The 18,865-nt window shown below is 40.6% G+C and overlaps 1 protein-coding gene across 2 annotated transcripts in view; it reads right to left on the bottom strand.

Annotated features, from left to right (window-relative positions):
* The window catches only part of e2f3 (E2F transcription factor 3), a 27,928-nt gene extending 9,928 nt beyond the window's left edge, over positions 1-18,000 (bottom strand). For both annotated transcript variants that reach the window (XM_060904692.1, XM_060904693.1), the window contains exons 1-2: positions 17,572-18,000; positions 5,197-5,299 (exon numbers count right to left, since the gene is read on the bottom strand). In XM_060904692.1, coding sequence (XP_060760675.1) covers positions 5,197-5,299; positions 17,572-17,811 — 343 coding nt within the window. In that variant the 5' untranslated portion in view covers positions 17,812-18,000. The remainder of the gene's footprint in view (positions 1-5,196; positions 5,300-17,571) is intronic.
* Between the last annotated feature and the right edge of the window lie 865 nt (positions 18,001-18,865).

The following is an 18,865-nucleotide window of genomic DNA, read 5'->3' on the forward strand; positions in this document are numbered from 1 at the left end:
TTTCGCATATAACGACCCAAGTTCAGGCCTTGAGTGACTTGAGTGACAGTGAGTTGGAGTCTTCCAAAGAAAAGACAAACAACAAGTAATAAAGTCTGCAGTCACGTTAACAACACGTGTTAACACCATAAAACAAAGCCTGAACGAGCCTTGCTTAGATGTCGATCACAAACAATTATCAAGAATGATCAAAGGATCTTTAAAATGGGAAAAAAAAAAAAAAGAATGCTTATACCGCCAAATTTAACATCTAGTTAAAGCACACTGGTGGCATTTTTATTGCTGGGTTTCAGTCACGTGACTTTTCTTAGCGGTTTTACCAGAAGTGAAATAGCTGGTGGTCTAAACGGCTGCCGTAGTGCAAACAACTAGCGATGACTTATCAGAGTATGCTCGTAATCTAGAAGCCACTGCTGGCTTGATGTATTCAGAAGATTGCTATGTGCAATGGAATCGACCCGTACAGTCTGGGAAAGAAGGATTTGTCATACGATCTCGAAAACTACCCTTCAGTCGAGTTCCCCGACATCTTGAACTATGTGTTGTTGCAGACGTCCTTCTACACCGCAAAACAGATGAAAGTGTGGAAGAGTACGGAGGCTTGCAACTTTTCTGTATGTTGCTGGGTAAAGGACCTCGCTATCAAGTCGCTGCCGAATGAATCCTGGATTGTTTTTGCCCGTGTAAGTTGTTTTTTTTTTTTTAAGCTTTTCGTTTGCGTCTCTATAACGAAGCGCAAACAAACAGTTGGCTTGATTCTCACTTGTGTTGGCTCTTATCTCTCAGGTAAATCATTCACAAACATCATCAGAAACCCCTTTAAAGACCTGGATCTAAGGCTACGTTTACATTAGACCTTATCTGTCTCGTTTTCTTCGCGGATGCACTGTCCGTTTACATTAAACCGCCTGGAAACGCCGGGAAACGGGAATCCGCCAGCGTCCACGTATTCAATCCAGATCGTGTCAGCTCCGGTGCTGTGTAAACATTGAGAATACGCGGATACGCTGTGCTGAGCTCTAGCTGGCGTCTCATTGGACAACGTCACTGTGACATCCACCTTCCTGATTCGCTGGCGTTGGTCATGTGACGCGACTGCTGAAAAACGGCGCGGACTTCCGCCTTGTATCACCTTTCATTAAAGAGTATAAAAGTATGAAAATACTGCAAATACTGATGCAAATACTGCCCATTGTGTAGTTATGATTGTCTTTAGGCTTGCCATCCTTCCACTTGCAAGTGGTAAGTGATATGCACTAGGATCACACACACAGCGGCTCAGTCCCGAATCACTGCTCGTGCACTTCACTCGCGCGCTCTGTGAGCTGCGCAGGGCCGGAGTGCGCACCCTCCAGAGGGCACTCGCTGTTCAGGGCGGAGTGATTTGGAGCGCAGGATGCCTGCGGAGCCGAGTGTATCCGTGTATTGGTGTTGCTGTGTGCAGACGAATCGTGTATTGGTGTTGCTGTGTGCACGCTAATCGTGTATTGGTGTTGCTGTGTGCACGCTAATCGTGTATTGGTGTTGCTGTGTGCACGCTAATCGTGTATTGGTGTTGCTGTGTGCACGCTAATCGTGTATTGGTGTTGCTGTGTGCACGCTAATCGTGTATTGGTGTTGCTGTGTGCACGCTAATCGTGTATTGGTGTTGCTGTGTGCACGCTAATCGTGTATTGGTGTTGCTGTGTGCACGCTAATCGTGTATTGGTGTTGCTGTGTGCACGCTAATCATGTATTGGTGTTGCTGTGTGCACGCTAATCGTGTATTGGTGTTGCTGTGTGCACGCTAATCGTGTATTGGTGTTGCTGTGTGCACGCGAATCGTGTATTGGTGTTGCTGTGTGCACGCGAATCGTGTATTGGTGTTGCTGTGTGCACACTAATCGTTTTAAAAACGTTAATCTGATGATCCGCTGATACGGTCTAATGTAAACATGGGCTTAGTTAAACAAGACGAAGAAGTGATCACGGCGCATTGTAACTGTACGGCTGGGGAAGAATTGTGTCACGATCTTCACGCATATAGACTTTGTAAGAAGTAAACAAAAGACACAGCTGGGGACTTTAGCACTTCGTGACTAAAAGAAGTACCGTAAAATAACGACACATAGCAAGAAAAGTACTTGGAAAACACTAAGGCCATAGCTGAGAGGGAGATACAAACCTTTCACCAAGTGATCACTGCAAACTCGAGCATGCTTCGACTCGGCTCCCTTCGATTTCAGCCAGAGGTGCACTGAAAAGCCACCTTTCTCAACGTCTTTTTGTGAAATCCTGTGTTCATTCACCCTTTTTTATGAGTTCACGGGGAACCCTGAAGAAACTTATCAGTTTCACGGTTTGATCGAGTCGAACAACCAATGCAAATGCAATGCAACAATGCAAACGCAACAATGCAAACAATGCAAATGCAACAATGAAAACAATGCAAACGCAAGGCATTTTTCATGCAAGCAATGCACCTTCCGCGTAGAAACACTTTTGTCAGCTGAGCTTTGGTAGACCACCAGCTAAAGTTCTGAATAAGTAATGAGGAGGATGTGACATCACGTGAAACCCAGCAATAAACCCAAACTTGTTTGGGTTGTTGTTTGCTGACTTCAATTGTTCCCAAAGAGGACAGAGTATCTGGCCAAAAGCGCCGCACCCAAAAGTGCTCCACACCTTTTTTTGTGTAGGCAGCTCCATTCACTTCTGGTTGAAAATCTCTGAACTTTTCTGAAAGGTTCCAGCATCATCATGGTTCTTCCTTCTCAGGCAACCAATCCCCAGTCATGATAGTGTCATAAAAACAAATTTTTTTAAGAAGCAGCAGCAGCAGCACTGGGATGAAGTGCTCCTAGGTGCTTTTCTGCCAGAGAAGAACTATATGGACACGCCCTAAAGCATTTCACAGCACAAACATGTTCGGAGTTAAGCCAGTCATTTCACCTCTGTTAACTCGACACAGGCATGGCAGAGTCGACGTTTCACTAAGACTTCTGCGATAAAGCAGCTTGCATGGAAGTAGGCGAAAACATCTCCATCTGCGCAGCTGTACAAAGGTTTCATGGTCTCGTCTTTTCTTCCAGTTCACACAGATGGTTATGGAGGACAGAAAGGGTCACAACGACATTCAGACTGATGGGTCATTACCTTTGACAGCAGGAAGCGAGACTATTACAGGTGTAGGGCTGGGCGATTTTACGATTACGATGTTATTCACGATATAAAATCTCTACGATTAGAAATTAGACACGTACGATATGCCTACGATAAGCCTACGCCTTCAATAAAATTACTTCATCCGAAGTTTTGACAGACACGCGAATAGCCAATCATAACTAAACAGTACCACACGTAACCAATCAGTTGGAAGAGAGCCACGTCAAGTTAGGTTGCGTGCACACACACACGTGTAGCAGCAACGCACAGCATGGCTGTGGTGAAGTTTGCAGGAGCGCGGCATTTCTCCAACAAAGCGTGAAACAAAGCGATTATAAAAATGAGCGAGAAGCCGACTGACCGGAGTTCTGAACAGGAAAGTCAGAGCACTGCCCTGGAGGACATCGTTGAAAAGAAGGGCCAGAGATCTTCGGTTGTGTGGAGGTATTTTGGATATTTAAAATCGGACATACAACAAAGTGTTACACAAAACCTTAAACACACTGACGTACAGGATTGCACTTTTTTTCTCCTTGCAGCATAAGGTTTACATGTCAATATGTCTTTTATGTTTATTTGAAAGCTGCTAGAATTTGCACAAATGATTAACAATGGTATATAGTTTTTATTTTTCAGTTTCAATTTATTCATTTGAACAAAAAGAACAAAAGAATGTGCATCCAGTTTGTTTTGGTTCTGTGAAACTTGAAGGCTTGTTAAGCTATTTTTGTTAATTAGGAAGGAACTACTAATTTGTAATGTTCATATTTTGAGCAGAAAATTAAAGAAAATACAAAAATGGTGATTTGATTTATATCATGATATATATCGTTATCGAAAATTTTGAAAAAATATATCGTGTGATAATTTTTTCTCATATCGCCCAGCCCTAGGTGTAAAGCTAGCCGCACACTACGCCGATCCACGCGGTACCGAACTGACCCATTTCAGAGCCGACTCCCGACAGGGCACGCACATATCCCCGACTAACTCATGACTGAAAGAAAGCAGAGGTTAATATCTTGAGCCATTATTAAAAAATGTTCTGTTTCCGGTCCACCGGCCGGGTGAGTGCCGTTTGTGCGGGTGAAATTTTTTTAATGCCGGTTTTTCGACATTTTTTTCGGGTTCGTAAATCTAAAATCGAACTTGACATTTCCGCATTCCCAGGGCTTTCCACTAAGGCTCATACTAGCCAGCCATGACAAATAAGTAGCCAGCCGGGGGGAGTAAACACAAAATAAACTCCTGTGCACGCAGTTCCCAGGATTAAATGTATTTTCCACAGACCATTTATTTATTCACTTTACTCAAATGCAAAGTAAAATGGAAGTAAATCTTCTTTCTTTTCTTGCGAATTGCATCATGAGGCGTTCCTGGCTTGTAAATCTCTTATTTTCGGTGCATGACACATTCACGCAACTGAGCATGCGCCGAGTGCGCGCGCACACCGCATGTCGGGGCGCGGATCTCCCTTGATCAACGGTTCAGTTTGACATTATTGTCAGTCCGTTCATTTTCGAAAAGATAGAAGTCACATGATCACGAAATATCACGTGTTATATGCGAAAGATATGATTGGCTATTGCTAGCGACTCTCGCCGATCAGTCTGGCTCCCGATTAGTTTTTCGAATCGGCTGTGAGATGAGTCGGTACCATCGAAAACTAGTCTTTACGCCTGACTCGCGACTTCAGTTGGCTCGGTACGCTGAAAATCGGCGTAGTGTGCGGCTAGCTTAAGAGTGTTACCTGGAAGCTCTAACACTGTAGTAGTCAACCTTCATGAAATTACTGAATGCTTTTAATCACCCATTTCAGTTGACATGGTTCAGAGTTCAAAAATCATGGCCAGAAATGTTGATAATTTTTTTTTTTCAAGAATTTCTCAACACCTCTGGAAATAGGTTTCTGAAAGGTGCACGTTTACAGCTAGCAAACGGATTTATGATTTGTCAGTCCCTGCGAAACAAAGCAGCCTTTCTTTAAATGCAGTATGACTGAAGAGCCACAGTCTGGATCTTTTGTACATTAAGCACACTCGAATTAAATACCTTTTGGGCTCTTCATTTGGAGAGGTGCTCGGCGACCCCTTGGCGTTCGAGCCGGTTCACTGTATTGGTGATCTGCGACGTCCAGCTCCAAACGCCTTTTGGCCTGAATGTACAAAAAGATGGTAAATTAAGACAAATGAGAAAATTCAGCAAAGCAAACTGTCTTATCCATTTACTCAGCAAACAAGTAGAAGCAGGTTAAATATGAATTATTTAGCATAGCCAGCACTCCTGTGATGAAGTCGGGGGCACAAAGCAAAAAAAAAAAAATCAAATCAATAGGCCTCTAAACAAAGCCTAGACAATACCGAGTAGATTAAATACAATACAATATAAAGTGCACATGACATGGGTAGCTTGTACACCTGGGAAGGCGTCATTAATGCTGAATGATATATACACGTTTCAGAGCAATATGCTTCCATCCAGACAATCTTTTTCATCAAAACTGCATGGCTCCGTACTAAGAGTTCAGGTGCTAAACTGGCCTGCCTGCAGCCCAGACCTGTCTCCCATTTAAAACATTTGCCACATTATGAAGTGCAAAATAGGGCAAAGATGTGAGACCCCAAACTGTTGAGCAACTAAAATTGTATATCAGGCAAGAATGGGACAACATTTCTCTTTCAAAACTATAGCAATTGGTCTCCTCAGTTCCCAATCGTTTAGAGTGTTGTTAGTAAAAGTAGAGGTGATGCAACAGTGATAAACCATGCCCCTGTCCCAACTTTTTTGAAACGTGTTGCTGATATCAAATTCAAAATTATTATATTTTTCCAACCCCCCCCCAAAAAAAAATATCAATTTCAACATTTGATATGTTGCCTTTGTACTATTTTCAATTAAATATAGGGTTTCCATGATTTGCAAATTATCGCATTCTGTTTTTTTTAATACAGTGGTGCTTGAAAAAGTTTGTGAACGCTTTTTCTATATTTCTGCATAAATATGACCTAAAACAACATCAGATTTTCACACAAGTCCTAAAAGTAGATAAAGAGAACCCAGTTAAACAAATGAGACAAAAATATTATACTTGGTCATTTATTTACTGAGGAAAATGATCCAATGTTACATATATGTGAGTGGCAAAAGTATGTGAACCTTTGCTTTCAGTATCTGGTGTGACCCCCTTGTGCAGCAATAACTGCAACTAAACATTTGCGGTAACTGTTGATCAGTCCTGCACACCGGCTTGGAGGAATTTTAGCCCGTTCCTCCGTACAGAACAGCTTCAACTCTGGGATGTTGGTGGGTTTCCTCACATGAACTGCTCGCTTCAGGTCCTTCCACAACATTTCCATTGGATTAAGGTCAGGACTTTGACTTGGCCATTCCAAAACATTAACTTTATTCTTCTTTAACCCTTCTTTGGTAGAACGACTTGTGTGCTTAGGGTCGTTGTCTTGCTGCATGACCCACCTTCTCTTGAGATTCAGTTCATGGACAGATGTCCTGACACTTTCCTTTAGAATTTGCTGGTATAATTCAGAATTCATTGTTAAATCAACGATGGCAAGCCGTCCTGGCCCAGATGCAGCAAAACAGGCCTAAACCATGATACTACCACCACCATGTTTCACAGATGGGATAAGGTTCTTATGCTGGAATGCAGTGTTTTCCTTTCTTCAAACATAACGCTTCTCATTTCAACCAAAAAGTTCTATTTTGGTCTCATCCGTCCACAAAACATTTTTCCAATAGCCTTCTGGCTTGTCCACGTGATCTTTAGCAAACTGCAGACGAGCAGCAATGTTCTTTTTGGAGAGCAGTGGCTTTCTCCTTGCAACCCTGCCATGCACACCATTGTTGTTCAGTGTTCTCCTGATGGTGGACTCATGAACATTAACATTAGCCAATGTGAGAGAGGCCTTCAGTTGCTTAGGCCACGTTTACATTATGTCGAATCAGCGGATCATCAGATTAACGTTCTTAAAATGATTCGCGTTTACACTAAAACCGTTAGCCGTGCACACAGCAACGCCAATACGCGGATACGCTAATCACATGACTTTAGACGGCGCGTAACATGATCCCAGTGCATTTCAGACGGCGCGTAACATGATCCCAGTGCATTTAGGGCATGCGCAAGGCTCACCACTTGCAAGTAGAAAGATGGCAAGCCTAATACACGGATACGCTTGGCTCCGCAGGCATCCTGCGCTCCAAATCACTCCACCCTGAACAGCGAGTGCCCTCTGGAGGGTGTGCACTCCGGCCCTGCGCAGCTCACACAGCGCGCGAGTGAAGTGAACAAGCCACGATTCGGGACTGAGCCGCTGTGTGTGTGATCCCAGCGCATATCACTTACTACTTGCAAGTGGAAGGATGGCAAGCCTAAAGACAATCATAACTACACAATGGGCAGTATTTGCATCAGTATTTGCAGTATTTTCATACTTTTATACTCTTTAATGAAAGGTGATACAAGGCGGAAGTCCGCGCCGTTTTTCAGCAGTCGCGTCACATGACCAACGCCAGCGAATCAGGAAGGTGGATGTCACAGTGACGTTGTCCAATGAGACGCCAGCTAGAGCTCAGCACAGCGTATTCGCGTATTCTGAATGTTTACACAGCACCGGAGCTGACACGATCTGGATTGAATACGTGGATGCTGGTGGATTCCCATTTCCTGGCGTTTCCAGGGGGTTTAATGTAAACGGACAGTGCATCCGCGAAGAAAACGAGACAGATACGGTCTAATGTAAACGTAGCCTTAGAAGTTACCCTGGGGTCCTTTGTGACCTCGCCGACTATTACACGCCTTGCTCTTGGAGTGATCTTTGTTGGATGACCACTCCTGGGGAGGGTAACAATGGTCTTGAATTTCCTCCATTTGTACACAATCTGTCTGACTGTGGATTGGTGGAGTCCAAACTCTAGAGATGGTTTTGTAACCTTTTCCAGCCTGATGAGCATCAACAACGCTTTTTCTGAGGTCCTCAGAAATCTCCTTTGTTCGTGCCATGATACACTTCCACAAACATGTGCTGTGAAGATCAGACTTTGATAGATCCCTGTTCTTTAAATAAAACAGGGTGCCCACTCACACCTGATTGTCATCCCATTGATTGAAAACCCCTGACTCTAATTTCACCTTCAAATTAACTGCTAATCCTAGAGGTTCACATACTTTTGCCACTCACAGATATGTAATATTGGATCATTTTCCTCAATAAATAAATGACCAAGTATAATATTTTTGTCTCATTTGTTTAACTGGGTTCTCTTTATCTACTTTTAGGACTTGTGTGAAAATCTGATGTTTCAGGTCATATTTATGCAGAAACAGAAAATTCTAAAGGGTTCACAAACTTTCAAGCACCACTGTAGTTCACATTGTCCCAACTTTTTTGGAATTGGGATCGTAGTGCAATGTGGAAAGTAAACAGGGCCAAGCTGACAAGATGTCTTGATGTCAAAGCATCAGTTTCATCGGTCTTAAAATTCCTACTTTCACATGGTATGAGATAACTGTATGGCTATCAAGACAACATGACATCATACGTCGGAGACGTAAAACTTCGGTGCTAGCGAACGACTGGGACAATTTATAAACAAACATGGCCCCCAGGTTCGAGTGGTTACAGATGACTGAGAGAATTCTGAAAGAGAGACACATTGAACACCCAAAAGGAATATGTATAACAACAACAACAACAATAATAATGGCTGACTTTTTCGTGATATATTAGATATATTCCATTCAGCTACTCTTCTTCAACTTCAGTATCGTGCCAGCTGAATGGAATATATCTGATATACCAATCAACGCGGCAGCACGGTGGTGTAGTGGTTAGCGCTGTCGCCTCACAGCAAGAAGGTCCTGGGTTCGAGCCCCGTGGCCGGCGAGGGCCTTTCTGTGTGGAGTTTGCATGTTCTCCCCGTGTCCGCGTGGGTTTCCTCCGGGTGCTCCGGTTTCCCCCACAGTCCAAAGACATGCAGGTTAGGTTAACTGGTGACTCTAAATTGAGCGTAGGTGTGAATGTGAGTGTGAATGGTTGTCTGTGTCTATGTGTCAGCCCTGTGATGACCTGGCGACTTGTCCAGGGTGTACCCCGCCTTTCACCCGTAGTCAGCTGGGATAGGCTCCAGCTTGCCTGCGACCCTGTAGAAGGATAAAGCGGCTAGAGATAATGAGATGAGATCAGATCTTCAAGCCAATTTTATTTTTATTATATAGACACACCCACAAATAAAAAGTACCCAAATTTAACAAAACAATTCATCAATTTCCTCATGAGAGAAATATAGAGATTTATGTCACGGTTTTGGTTCTCCATGTCCCAGACGTTACTCATATGAAAAATAGGGGTGATGGATTTCCCAGTAAAACGCTCAAATTTTATATACAGTTCTGTGCAAAAGTCTCAGGCACATGTAAAGAAATGCTTCGACCAAAAATGGCTTAAAAATGTTTCAACATTTAAAAAAAAAATACTATAAACCAGGGGTGGGCAATTATTTTTTCCATGGGGCCCACATGAGAAACAGAAAATTTTGTGGAGGGCCGGACCAAAAGGCTGAACTAAATTCTGCATAATATTAATTGTATTTCTTTATATAAAGCAATAAATATCATTGTTTTTACAAGCTGCTAAGACTGGTAAGAGTATGGAATAAACGAGGTTGCCTTACAAAAAATGTCATTTATTCAATCAAATTTCCCAAAACAATGGTTAACAAAATGTGAACGTTTGTACCATTTTTTTTTCAGTCACATTCACCCCAAAACACAATAAAGACATCACAATATTGTCGTTCTACTCCAAATATCAAGCAAGATAGATCAGATTATAATAATGATGCCCACATTTGTAGTCTAATCACCTCATTTGGTGTTTTTTATTTGTTCAGTGAGAGAAATCTCGTCTCTGTTGGTCTTTACCGAGTGCATCAGAGTCAGGTTGAATGTCTGAGGTGGAGATGCGAAGCACAGCTGACAGATGATCATCAGTCGATTCGGTGTAAGAATCAGATCTACAGATCGGCTCGGGCTCCGGCGCCTGCTGGTGACGTCACACTATGTGAATGGCTGGACCGTTTGAAGGATGACGTACAAGTTTGTGGTTGGTCTGGACAAATTACGGAAGTAGTTATCGCGGGATTAGGTTTCGTGGGATTTCATGTCATGCTCATGTCGTGCGCATTGCGTTTTTGTTGAACACAACTTCAAAATAAAAGCAATGCACATTCAGTCCATGCATGAGGTAAAATTAGAAAATGCATTTATTTTGTAATTTCTAATTAATCTTACGCGGGCCGGTCAGAAAGGGCCGGATGCGGCCCGCGGGCCGTAAAATGCCCAGGTCTGCTATAAACAGTAAGCAGTAAGCCCTAATAAATGAAACAAAGTCAGTAATTGGTGTGAGACGACACTTTGCTTTAAAAAAAAAAAAAAGTCGTCTCAGGTACAACGAGGGCAGTTTTATGCGGAAATGATCTGTAGGTTTTACTGAGCATCTTCCAGAACCAGCCACAGTTCTTCTGGACACTTTGACTGTCACACTCGCGTCTTCATTTTGCACCAAAACCCAGCAGCCTTCATTAGGTTTTCTTTGTTAATCTGAAAAGTGCTCTCTTATGCTCGGCATATCAGACGCTCATTTAAGTTTCAAAACCTGTCATTGCTTAACTCTTGAATATTTTCTATCGTGAATAAGATCGTTAAAAAGTGTATAATTTCTGCTTCCCAAAGAAATTGATCTCGATAAGATCTGTTCAGTACTTTGGGAATAACGGCAGGTTGAAGTCGGTACAACAGAGTAAAAACTCTCTGCTCGCGTGACATCGGGAAACTGTCAGTGCTTGAGTCACAGGAAAACGGTCAGGCTCTCTTTCTCTCTCTCTCTCTCCCCTGATCGGTTTCCAACTGGATTACTCGTGAATATCAATCAGATAACTTTTATAGGGATGTTCTCTCACTCTCACTGTTTCTGATGAAGTATTCAGTAAAATTTTCCATCAGCTAGTTTCAAATGTTATGATTCACGGGAGACTCTGAAGTGAGAGCTTTCATAGCTTTACCTACTTATTTTTTCAAATCAAACTGATTTATGTAAATAAATAACCATTTTAGAATATAACTGTAGTTGTTTTGATGAAAAATGTTGAGATCTTAGTGGGTGGAATGAGATTTTACAAAAACCACAAGTCAGAAACGCGAGTGTCAATGTCAATTCAATTAATATGAACTGTTTATTGGATGTGGATCACACAGTTTTTTCAAGGTTCGTCTTGAAATCTGTGAATATTAATCAAAATAGTAATTTATATTCATTAATATAAACACCAGTAGGCCCGACTTTTGAGAAATACAAAGCCCTACAGAGGGTATTAGAAATACTTTTATTCCTTTTTTATTTTGATAAAGAATGGTAGATGTGAACGATGTTCAGTGCTTATTTATGCATATTTTATAATTAACATTGATTTCTCCGTCTTTGTGATGTACAAACGAGAGTTAAGATCAGCTTTATATTGCGCAAATAAAGCCATTTGGTGAAACTTTAAAGAAGAGTGTACTGGTTTAACATGTTTGCGGAATTAGCATAATCAATACCAATTAAATACTAATTTGCTTTGAGTAATTTTTCAAAATTTGTATTCAGTACACAACCATCTGCGTGCCTGTTAATTTCCATGTAAATATCTTGTAAGAATAGAAAAGTTATTAAGAAAAAAAAAAACATTTGATCTCCTTGGTTAATGAGGCCCATTTTGGACCACGTGATCCTAATTAAATAACATTATGTCAGTTTAATCAAAATTACGCCATTTCTTCAATCTTTGATTTGTAATATCCCAAGAACAGATAAACATTTTAATTCTGTAGAAAGTACGTTGTTTATCATTCATTCAATTCGGAATTCAACGAGAGCAGTTTCAATCAAGCAACTTGGATTGAATTTTTACGCGTTATACTGTATAGCCAGCATCTCACTGGGCTGCGACAGCTTGAGACAAATTGCGAATGTCATTCGCGAGAGTGTTTCAAAAGTGTCTTGAAACATTCGCGGGGCTTCTCAATTTCCTCGCACGAGTCGCAAAGTGTCGCTCCTTCATCGCTGAAATTTTGAACACGTTCAAAAAATTTGTGCGACAAAATTTCTCTCAAAATAGCCACAAATGCGTCGCAAAGCAGTCACGAACCCTTCTCAAGTCAGTTTCCGTGAGGTTTCCTCTACTTCCCTGCCTGCTGAGGGAAAGCCAGGCTGCGACAGCCTGCGACTAGTTGGAGACACAATTACGGTAAAATATGCAAATATCAATTCAGTATGATTCCAAGTGAAAATTGTCATATTTCATGCTCTCGTCTAAACCGGGGAACAGGGGCGCTGCGCCCTCTTACTCTCGGCGTGCGCCCCCTTACCGAAATGCCAATTGAACCCCAAGTCACACTTAGGCCATGCACTTATATGCTACTGCACAACATGCAATCTTTCTCAAAACGATCTTTTCTCCATGAAAACATCCCAGCAACACCACGTGACAATGTGTCTGATCATCAAATATGTTATAATTGCTCCAAAAATATTCCAATCATTGTAGATACACCGCCAGACGGTGCAAAAACTATCCAAATTGGCGTTTTCCAGACCGAGGCGCCATGTTGTTTACTTGTCGCGGCTGCTCTCGCAAGATTTGACATAGGTTACATACAAGGTCAGCTGACTTGTAGAGCGAGATTTCTCGAGACTGAATGACCTTTCACCCACCGGCGCGGGAGCTTTTGACAGAAGTAGTTTGCGAGTTGTTTTTGTTGACACTTGGACATTTAAAGATGCCATTCAGCGGCATGAAACAGAAGAAAGCCAAAGACTGTCCGGGGCAGAAGAAGATGACTCCTTTTTTCTGTCACAAAATGGATAAAGATGTTTCTGATGGCGAGATCGCAACAATCGAGGGATCGTTCCGTGCCCTCATTGAAGGACGCGTTAACCGAGCGCTGTGACAGCGGCGTCGCAGAATCCGTGATGAACGAAGACCAGATGTCTTGCTCTGATGAAGGCACCGAGTGTTCAGTGGAAAAGCAAAATGAGAAAAAGGCCGAGTTCCAGGAAAAGTTCAAGTATGTTTTTTTTTGTTTGTTTTTTTTAGCCCGCTAACATTTTTTGCATGGTTTCAAACTTTATATGATTTGGGTTGAACTCCAACTTTACAATGTTTACTTTTTTAGTTTCCTTTTAAAGAAAATTATTTTGCTCTGGAATTTTTTTTCCATTTTGAACAACTAATTCTACCTTATTCTAGTATAAGAAAACAAAAGATTTCTCTGATGAATGTTTAATACTTTGCAAGTTTGATTAATTTGAATCATGGGGAATTTCAATTTGAATCATGAGGAATTTCAGTTTGAATCACGATTTGAATCATGGGGAATATCAATTTGAATCATGAGGAATTTCAATTTGAATCATGGGGAATTTCAATTTGAATCATGGGGAATTTCAATTTGAATCATGGGGAATTTCAATTTGAATCATGGGGAATTTCAATTTGAATCATGGGGAATTTCAATTTGAATCGAAGAATTTCAATTTGAATCATGATTTGAATCATGGGGAATTTCAATTTGAATCATGGGGAATTTCAATTTGAATCATGATTTGAATCATGGGGAATTTCAATTTGAATCATGAAGAATTTCAATTTGAATCATGATTTGAATCATGGGGAATTTCAATTTGAATCATGGGGAATTTCAGTTTGAATCATGATTTGAATCATAGGGAATTTCAATTTGAATCATGGGGAATTTCAATTTGAATCATGAAGAATTTCAATTTGAATCATGATTTGAATCATGGGGAATTTCAATTTGAATCATGGGGAATTTCAGTTTGAATCATGATTTGAATCATAGGGAATTTCAATTTGAATCATGGGGAATTTCAATTTGAATCATGAAGAATTTCAATTTGAATCATGATTTGAATCATGGGGAATTTCAATTTGAATCATGGGGAATTTCAGTTTGAATCATGATTTGAATCATGGGGAATTTCAATTTGAATCATGGGGAATTTCAATTTGAATCATGATTTGAATCATGGGGAATTTCGATTTGAATCATGAGGAATTTCAAATTGAATCATGGGGAATTTCAATTTGAATCATGATTTGAATCATGGGGAATTTCAATTTGAATCATGAAGAATTTCAATTTGAATCATGATTTGAATCATGGGGAATTTCAATTTGAATCATGATTTGAATCGCAGGGAATTTCAATTTGAATCGCAGGGAATTTCAATTTGAATCACGGGGAATTTCAATTTGAATCATGGGGAATTTCAATTTGAATCATGGGGAATTTCAGTTTGAATCATGGGGAATTTCAGTTTGAATCATGATTTGAATCATGGGGAATTTCAATTTGAATCATGGGGAATTTCAATTTGAATCATGATTTGAATCATGGGGAATTTCAATTTGAATCATGAGGAATTTCAATTTGAATCATGATTTTAATCATGGGGAATTTCAATTTGAATCATGATTTGAATCATGGGGAAATTCAATTTGAATCATGAAGAACTTCAATTTGAATCATGATTTGAATCACAGGGAATTTCAATTTGAATCATGGGGAATTTCAATTTGAATCATGGGGAATTTCAATTTGAATCATGGGGAATTTCAATTTGAATCATGGGGAATTTCAATTTGAATCATGGGGAATTTCAGTTTGAATCATGGGGAATTTCAGTTTGAATCATGGGGAATTTCAATTTGAATCATGATTTGAATCACGGGGAATTTCAATTTGAATCATGGGGAATTTCAATTTGAATCATGGGGAATTTCAATTTGAATCATGAGGAATTTCAATTTGAATCATGGGGAATTTCAATTTGAATCATGGGGAATTTCAATTTGAATCATGGGGAATTTCAGTTTGAATCATGGGGAATTTCAGTTTGAATCATGATTTGAATCATAGGGAATTTCAATTTGAATCATGGGGAATTTCAATTTGAATCATGATTTGAATCATGGGGAATTTCAATTTGAATCATGAGGAATTTCAATTTGAATCATGATTTTAATCATGGGGAATTTCAATTTGAATCATGATTTGAATCATGGGGAATTTCAATTTGAATCATGAAGAATTTCAATTTGAATCATGGGGAATTTCAATTTGAATCATGGGGAATTTCAATTTGAATCATGGGGAATTTCAATTTGAATCATGGGGAATTTCAATTTGAATCATGGGGAATTTCAGTTTGAATCATGATTTGAATCATAGGGAATTTCAATTTGAATCATGGGGAATTTCAATTTGAATCATGATTTGAATCATGGGGAATTTCAATTTGAATCATGATTTGAATCATGGGGAATTTCAATTTGAATCATGAAGAATTTCAATTTGAATCATGATTTGAATCACGGGGAATTTGAATCACGGGGAATTTCAATTTGAATCATGATTTGAATCATGGGGAATTTCAATTTGAATCATGGGGAATTTCAATTTGAATCATGGGGAATTTCAATTTGAATCATGGGGAATTTCAATTTGAATCATGATTTGAATCATGGGGAATTTCAATTTGAATCATGGGGAATTTCAATTTGAATCATGATTTGAATCATGGGGAATTTCAATTTGAATCATGATTTGAATCGTGGGGAATTTCAATTTGAATCATGGGGAATTTCAATTTGAATCGTGGGGAATTTCAATTTGAATCATGATTTGAATCATGGGGAATTTCAATTTGAATCATGAGGAATTTCAATTTGAATCGTGGGGAATTTCAATTTGAATCATGATTTGAACCATGGGGAATTTCAATTTGATTCATGAGGAATTTCAATTTGAATCATGAAGAATTTCAATTTGAATCATGGGGAACTAGTATTGTATAATTTGAATTATGAGGTACTAGAATTTGAATTAAGTGTTGTTGTGACAGTTTTATTTTCTTTTTCAACGTTGACAAATAAACAATTTGTTACAATTTCCCTCTCAAATAGCCTCAGAATGTCCCATTGTGGCCTCAATTTTTCAAAGGCTTTGCACGGCGGATGGGGGGCACCATCCCCTCCGCTTGGTCTCTTCGCTCCCTCACCATGGTGAGCTCCTTCAAGCGAAATTTTTCGAGAAAAAAAAAAAAACTTTATTTTATCACAATTGTTGTGTCTCCAACTAGTCGCGGGCTGTCGCAGCTCAGTTAAATACTACCCAATGTGTATGCTGCTCAGAGACAAATATTTAATTTTGTGCTGAAAAAAAAACAACAAACAGCCTTTGGACTCAAAAATGTCTTGGTACTGATGTCATAAAATAGAAACGTACAGTATAACCAAGTTTGTATAAAGGTAATAAACAAGAAATCTTCAAACTGGAAGGCATCAAGCCCCCCATCCCCCCAAACCAAGGCCGAGACTGAATCCCCAAATGGCTTCCCTTTTGAGACAAAGTGCTCAGAGGAGCAAAAATATTTCTCTCAAGACCTGCCGGAGAGCCATCTCGAGTCTTTCAGGCTTTAATATGAACAGATATTGGGTTATGACAGATTCAGAGCTCTCAAAGTTCTCACAGACACTATACAGGCCATGAAGTGACTCTCTCCAGCCTGGAGTGCACTCATGTGTCAGAGATGAATTTAAGTCTGTCAAGCTGAAGCTCAGGCCTCGTGTGTGTGTGTGTGTGTGTGTGTGTGTTAGCTACATGAAGTCGCAGCATAACTTAGCTTTAAAAACACATCCAGCCACCAAGCCAGAAAAAAAAAAACATTTCAACTTGACGTCATAACAAATAAAATACCCATAGATAAACAAACAAACAAACAAAATGGCGGCGTTGTGTTTTATGACTGCAGCACGAGCTGAGGTCTTTAAACACCATTTAGCTCATTAGCAACAACGCTAACGACACTTTGCTAACTTTTCTTTCGCTTTCAGGTTAAACAACATTCAGGATAAATGAGCTAAAAAGTTTCCAGGACTGTTTATACCGGTCTGTAGGGTAAAATTTCACACTTTTAGAAGGTTTAAGAGCATTTAGGCACTAAAACAAGGCAAGTAAACAACAATGCTAACAACTGGATTAGCACATAAGTAAGTGTGATAGTTGTGTTTTGTTTTTGTAATAAAAACAAACTCAAAAAAAGACGAGTTATTTTTATCAGGAGGCCATTTTAAGGCAAAAAAAAACCTAATAATAGAAATAAGTTTACTCTAAACAACATGGACTTTATTTTTATATCAGAACCACATCCTTGATTTCTGTAAGCTGCTAAACCATTTAGCTCCACTAGAACATCAGAGATGGGTTTTGTGTTTTTCTAATCTTACATGAGGAAAAAAAAAGTGTGTATTTTGTTTTCTGATCACTAAATAAAGGAGCTGGGTTACCGGAGGTCGTCCTAAAGCAGGTCTGAACCCGGTGCTGTTTGCAGATCCTTGTAAAGGAGTTGTGTACAAGCTGCCAGATGAAGAAGACACCCGGACATGATGAGGCTGTGAAGGCGGTGTGATCATCTGGATGTGTGGCGGATAAACAGCAGAAAGCCGATCAGCTCCTGAAATCAGGCCCATATTCTGCTCAGGAAGAGAGGCTGATCGAACCGCGGTGTCCGAGATCCCTTTTCTCATCTTCAGAGCTCCGTTTTGCGCCTCTTCCTTAAGAGATCTTTGTATCCAGACAAAATAATCACAGATATCTATAAAGAAGAGTCTTGTGTGTTCATTTCGATCAAGATGGGCGAAGATCGGCGGCGAAAAAGCAGCAGATGGAAGCGAGAAACACGGCCGAGAGAACTTCCTTCGGAGCCGCTTCGGGAAAAAAATGGCTCCAGGAAGCTGACAATGAATGAAGGGGGGATGCGGTTTACGCGCGAAAAAGGCTGCTCGCGCGAAACTCGGATTTCCCGGGAAAATTTTGAAATGAATTTGCATCTCGAGTCCTATTGGTCGGTTCTCCAACGCTGTCTGTTGTGATTCGTGGAATGGTTGAGACACCTCAGCCAATGGAAACGAAGAAGGCGGTGACTTCCGTGTCAGGCCCTGACTGGGTGGCGACAGGAGGCTGTGTGGAGGATTGATTCTTCTGCTTCTTCTTGCAGATCTTTCGTCTCCATTGCTCCCTGTCTTCTGCATCCTGCCACTTTCATGTCCATGTACACTACCGTTCAAAAGTTTGGGGTCACTTTGAAATGTCCTTATTTTTGAAAGAAAAGCACTGTTCTTTTCAATAATCAGAAATACACTCTATAGAGGTTTTCGACGTGACGTCACAGGTGACGTGACGCCCCGGTGTCCGCCATTTTGAAGGTCAAGCTAGCTAATGTCAACAACAGTAGCTAGTATGTTATGCCGCTTTTCCACTACAAACGCGGCTGAGCCGTGCCGTGCTGAGTCGGGCTGAGTCGAGCTGAGCGGGGCTGTTGGAGTTGCATTTCGACTACAACCGCGCTGAACCGTGCTGGCTGGAAGTGGGTGGACACACTGGGTGGAGTTAGCGAAAGTGGGTGGACATCACGTGATGTCGTTAAGCGGCGCAAACAGTGACATCAGTGATCTTTTAAGCGGTAGTCTCACGACCCGGAGAGTAAACAATAAACATGGAGGACATGGAGTCGTTAGTGTTGCTGGTCTTGGTGCTGTGGCTTGTTGTCACCGACAACGCGGACAGATACTGGCAAGAGCG

This window comes from Neoarius graeffei, chromosome 22, assembly GCF_027579695.1.
Source record: "Neoarius graeffei isolate fNeoGra1 chromosome 22, fNeoGra1.pri, whole genome shotgun sequence".
NCBI lineage: Eukaryota > Metazoa > Chordata > Actinopteri > Siluriformes > Ariidae > Neoarius > Neoarius graeffei.